The following is a 4,766-nucleotide window of genomic DNA, read 5'->3' as shown; positions in this document are numbered from 1 at the left end:
CGCGTTTTGACTTATAGGCCTCGGTTGTGAGAATAGCCGGTGCCAAAAGTGGTTTTAGGCCTCGGGTGGTGGGGACCCGAGGCCAAAAGGGGTTATATGCCTCGGTTCTAAATTGAACCGAGGCCATATTGTTTAATTAGGGCTCAAAACTGCAGCCCCTTTCTTCCTCGCGCGCGCAGGTCCTCCATTTCTCTCCTCCATTTCTCTCTGCAATTCCGGCCACCACGCGCTGCTCCTCCTCCATTTCGCTCCTCCACCACTGCCACCCCGTCGAGAAGACCACGCGAGTACGCGAGCACGCGAGCCGCCGCTGTCTCTCCTTCTCTCTCCGCGACTTCCGGCGAGAAAACGACGCCAGCCCCTTGCCGCCGTGTCGTCTCGCCTCCGGCCACGCTGCTCCGGCAGTGGTCGCTCTCTCTGTCTCTCTGCAAGTGTTCCGGCGTCCCTCCACCACCACGCGAACATTTTGGTTTTTTTGCCGCAATTGTCGCGCCGCGGTTTTTTTTTTAAGGTAAATTTTCAACGCGTTTTTGTTTGATTTTCTGTTTTTGTGTATGTTTGATTTTCTGTTTTTGTGTATGTTAATTTTAAATTTTAGTTATTGTGAGTGTTAATTTGGATTGAGATAGAAATTGTTTGTAGTGTTTTGATTAATTTTGTGAAAGGATTGAGTCTCAATTTAAGAGCATTGTGTCTTCAGACGTAGAGCATTAAGTCTGAATTTAATTTAAGAGAATTGTAAAAACACTATAATTAAATAGGTAATATATGATGTTAAGGAAATTGTTGTTTTTGCTTTTATTTGTTACTTATGACTTTCTCTTGTGTTTTTTGTTATCTCTTGTAGCTTTCGAACGCATTGAATTGCATCATCTTCCAGTGTCATCTGCTCTTTTTACGCTACAATTTTCTACATCTAAAGATCAAAATCCCGTAGTAGGATCAATGACATACTATAATGTAATACAAGAGATATGGGAGGTTGATTATACCATGTTTACTATTCCACTGTTCAAATGTAAGTGGATTGACAATAAGAGTGGTGTCAAAATAGATGAATCAGGAATGACTCTAGTGGATTTTCGAAAGGTGGGTTATCGAGACGAGCCATTTATCATGGCACAACAAGCATCTCAGGTTTTCTATGTTAAAGATCCTGCGTCTGAACATTGGTTTGTCGCTCTTCATGGAAAAAAACAAATTGATCCTAATGAAGAGAATATGAGTGATCTTAATATTGCTGTCACCCACCCATTTAGAAGAACGACAAATGTTGATGAAATCCATCTAGTTGATGATGTACATGCAATTCGAGAAGATCACGATGAAGGAATATACATATGACCAATCAATAACTTTATGTATGAATTTCATATTCTTGTTAACATTTAGGTGTTTTGTTAAATAATGTTTTATATATTAATTTGTCAGTTGCTTATTAATGTTTTTTTATGTTTTCATTTCACAGATACATGGCTGAACATACTTCATCAGAGGATGAAGCACCTACTAAGAGACCCACTAGAGGAGCCACTAGGTTGAGAGAGCTCTTAATTAGAAGAGCTAAAGGTCAGAAAACACATGTTGATATTAACGTCGACACTGGTGAACCTAGTGGTCGTTATGGGGACGTCTTCAAAAGCTATTTAGGAATGTTGGCACGAGAGAGAATATCAATCCTTACGCCATCTTTTGATCATGTCACTGAAGTTGATCGGGAAATGATATGGCAAGATTTATTGGTAACTAATATTAATGTTATTAAAGTTATACTTTGACTTTGTTGATAATATGATAAATATTGTTGATGACATTTTCTATATTGCAGCTAACATTTGATATTCCAAATGTGCCGACCTTAAGACAAAAATGTTTGTCATCGGTGGCTGAGAAATTTCGTGGTTTTAAGACCAAGTTGACGTCAAGGTATGTCTTTGGACATAAAAAGAATGAAAATCCATTGTTGAAATACACTTGGATTGATGAAGACACATGGCGTCAGTTTCTTGAGCTTCGGACATCTGAGGGATGGCAGGTATGTTTATTTGAAATCATCAATAGCACAATTGATAATTATGCAAAATTTTAACTAATTCATAAAATGGGTTTTATATGTTACAGGTCAAGAGGAAAAAGGCTCAAAGCATAAGTGCTCAAAATAAAAACCCGCACATATTATCTCGTGGTGGGTATAGAAAACTTGAAGAGAAGATAATGACAGAAAAGAAAAAATCTAGGCCCCCACCTTCTGAGGGTGAAGATACTGAGCCTCCTTCACCACCATCACGTCATCACAAGTGGAAGTTAGCCCGTTTACGCTCATCGGGCAACTACACTTCTGACTCTGCACGAGAAATCTCTGAGAAAATTGTAAGATACAATTCTTATCTAAATTGCACGTTCATGTTTTATATTGTATTTTGATTTATAAATTTTTTTGTTACCTTGTAGGATTCGTTGGTTAAGCAGACCTCCCAAGGAGGATTCATTCCAGAAGGTCGTCATGACATACTTGCTGCTGCAATTGGACGACCTGAGCACCCTGGACGTGTGCGTGGTGCTGGATCAAGAGTCGGCATACGCCAATTTTTTGGTTCCTCCTCTCATCAGTCTTCATGCAGTCATGGTGCTGATTATGAACAAAGACTAAAGGAAATGATCACGGCGCAAGTGAGAGAAGAACTAATGCGCCAATTTGAGCATTATGGCATTCGTTCGCCAGTGGATCATCCGCCAGAACTAGACCCATTTGTGCCTCTCACGGGTAAATTTGTTTTCTATAAGTTATGAATTGAATAAATGATATTTAATAAAGTAATTGAATAACATTAATAAATCGTTGGCTCTAACAGGTAGAAGCGGAAAGGGGAGTTGTTCAGCTCCACCCGGGGATGACATGGATGACACTCATCCATGTCAGCTATATATTTGGGATGGTACAGAGAAGACACTAGTGGCTCATGGAAAAGTATTTGAGGCAGCCACAGTTCTTCATGGCATGGAGTTATCAGAGGATGAGGTTAAGGTCACGGTAGAGGAGGTTCTCATGCCGTATGCTTTAGTTCCTGTGCCAACAGATGAGGTGTATACTGTGGCACAGGCATTCCAGTGTTTCCTCGCCTGGCCTAGAGATTTGGTTGATACTGACCCCCCGGTACAGACTCTTAAACCCACAAATATACTACATTTTTAAGTTTACATGTTTATTATATTCCAATATAATTGATATTCCATTTTAACTGAAATTGCATCAATATAGGAAAAACCTCAATCAAAGAAGATTCTTCTCTCTTTGGATGATCCTCTTGGTGCATTGCTCCAACTTGCAGAAATCATAGCTGATAAGCCGATGCAGGTTCCTTGGGATGCTAACATTTTTGGGAGAGATCTTGACATCCCACTTTACTTGCATTCCCAAGATGTCTTGGAGCTTGCACGAGGACAAGAAGAACTCAATATTACAATTATTCAATTATGGATGATGTAAGTCTTTTAGTCATTATATATAGTTATTTGATATATTTATGTATTTACTTATATCAAATCAATTTTTGGTTTAGGTATCTGTCTGGTGTCACTGAAACTATGGGGCTGAATGATGTATATGGGTTTATAGACCCCCAACTCACCCATGAAGGCAACAAGTTTGATGACATTCAAGCATATGTGACCAAATGCTTTCAACGTGGAAAAGAAATTTATTTTGTCCCTTATGTTGCTGGGTAAGTCATTTTTGTTAACTTATGAATATAATAAGTCATTTTAATGCATAACAATGAATTTATTTTCTTATCAGGCGTCATTGGCAATTACTTGTGGTTTCCCTAAGGGAGAACCTTGCTGTGTGGTTTTGCTCTTTGCATCGCCCTCCCCCCAACCATCTTAGACAAGTGATAGATTGGTAAGAACCTCAATATCAATCTTATGAATATGACATGTTATATAAAAATATCCTAACTTCTTCCCTATATCATAGTTCAATTGCTGCACATAACATGTTGTTAGGGAGATCAACGGCTAAGGCAAAAGGTCTTGTATGGTGTTCTCTCCAGGTTTGATATTTCTATCCATATCTTCATGATTGTTTGCTTGATTTTCTTCATTAATTAATTGTAACGTTGTTAATATAATGTAGTGTAATAGACAAACCGACTCATATGAGTGCGATTACTATATAATGCAATGGATGACAACCACTGTGCGTGCTCGTATTACAACAAATTGGGAAACGGTAATATATATTTGAATTAAAATGAATACTTTGCAATATTTCCTTTTTATATACTAATTTAACTTAATCTATTATTTTGTAGACATTCAAGAGTCCTGCAGCAATTCCCGCAAAGTCCATCAAGTTTGGTAGGATAGCATGTGCCAAATATATAATTGAAATGTACCATAGTATTGATTAGAACATGTATGTTGATTACAAAAGATTTGTAATTGTCTTTTAAATGAATTTGAATTGTAGATGTGTTTTAAAATATTCTGTTCTGGTCTATTTGGTCTGTGCTGGGTGCTGAATGAAATTTGCAGGTTCAAATGTGGGAATAACACCAAATCAGAAACTGCATTAAAAAAAAACAGCGTATTAGGCCTCGGTTCATACCAGAACCGAAGCAAAAAGCAAACTTTTGGCCTCGGGTGCAACCAAAACCGAGGCCAAAAAGGGTATCGAATTTAGAAAAAAAAAAAGCCCATATGGCCTCGGGTGCACCCAAAACCGAGGCCAAAAGGGTATCGAATTTAAAAAAAGAAAAAAGAAG

The 4,766-nt window shown here is 38.3% G+C and overlaps 1 protein-coding gene across 1 annotated transcript; it reads left to right on the top strand.

Moving 5' to 3' along the window:
• The first annotated feature begins 2,865 nt into the window (after nt 1–2,865).
• LOC146888233 (uncharacterized) lies at nt 2,866–3,487 on the top strand. The gene is made up of 2 exons (XM_085670020.1): nt 2,866–3,154; nt 3,260–3,487. The coding sequence occupies exons 1-2, from the start codon at nt 2,897–2,899 to the stop codon at nt 3,485–3,487; spliced, it is 486 nt and encodes a 161-aa protein (XP_085526146.1). The 5' UTR covers nt 2,866–2,896.
• Nucleotides 3,488–4,766: the final 1,279 nt, after the last annotated feature.

The sequence above is a fragment of the Vigna unguiculata genome, chromosome 2, assembly GCF_037176805.1.
Source record: "Vigna unguiculata cultivar grain cowpea cultivar isolate G323 ecotype 2 chromosome 2, ASM3717680v1, whole genome shotgun sequence".
In the NCBI taxonomy this organism is placed as follows: Eukaryota; Viridiplantae; Streptophyta; class Magnoliopsida; order Fabales; family Fabaceae; genus Vigna; species Vigna unguiculata.
The sequence above is the reverse complement of the archived record's forward strand: the minus strand, read 5'-3'. Positions and strand labels throughout refer to the sequence as shown.

Excerpts from the sequence above, each read along its gene's own strand:
- LOC146888233 (XM_085670020.1), top strand. The coding sequence starts at position 2,897 with ATGGATGACACTCATCCATGTCAGCTATATATTTGGGATGGTACAGAG. Across the intron at positions 3,155-3,259 it reads TGGTTGATACTGACCCCCCG|GAAAAACCTCAATCAAAGAA; the intron begins GTACAGACTCTT and ends GCATCAATATAG.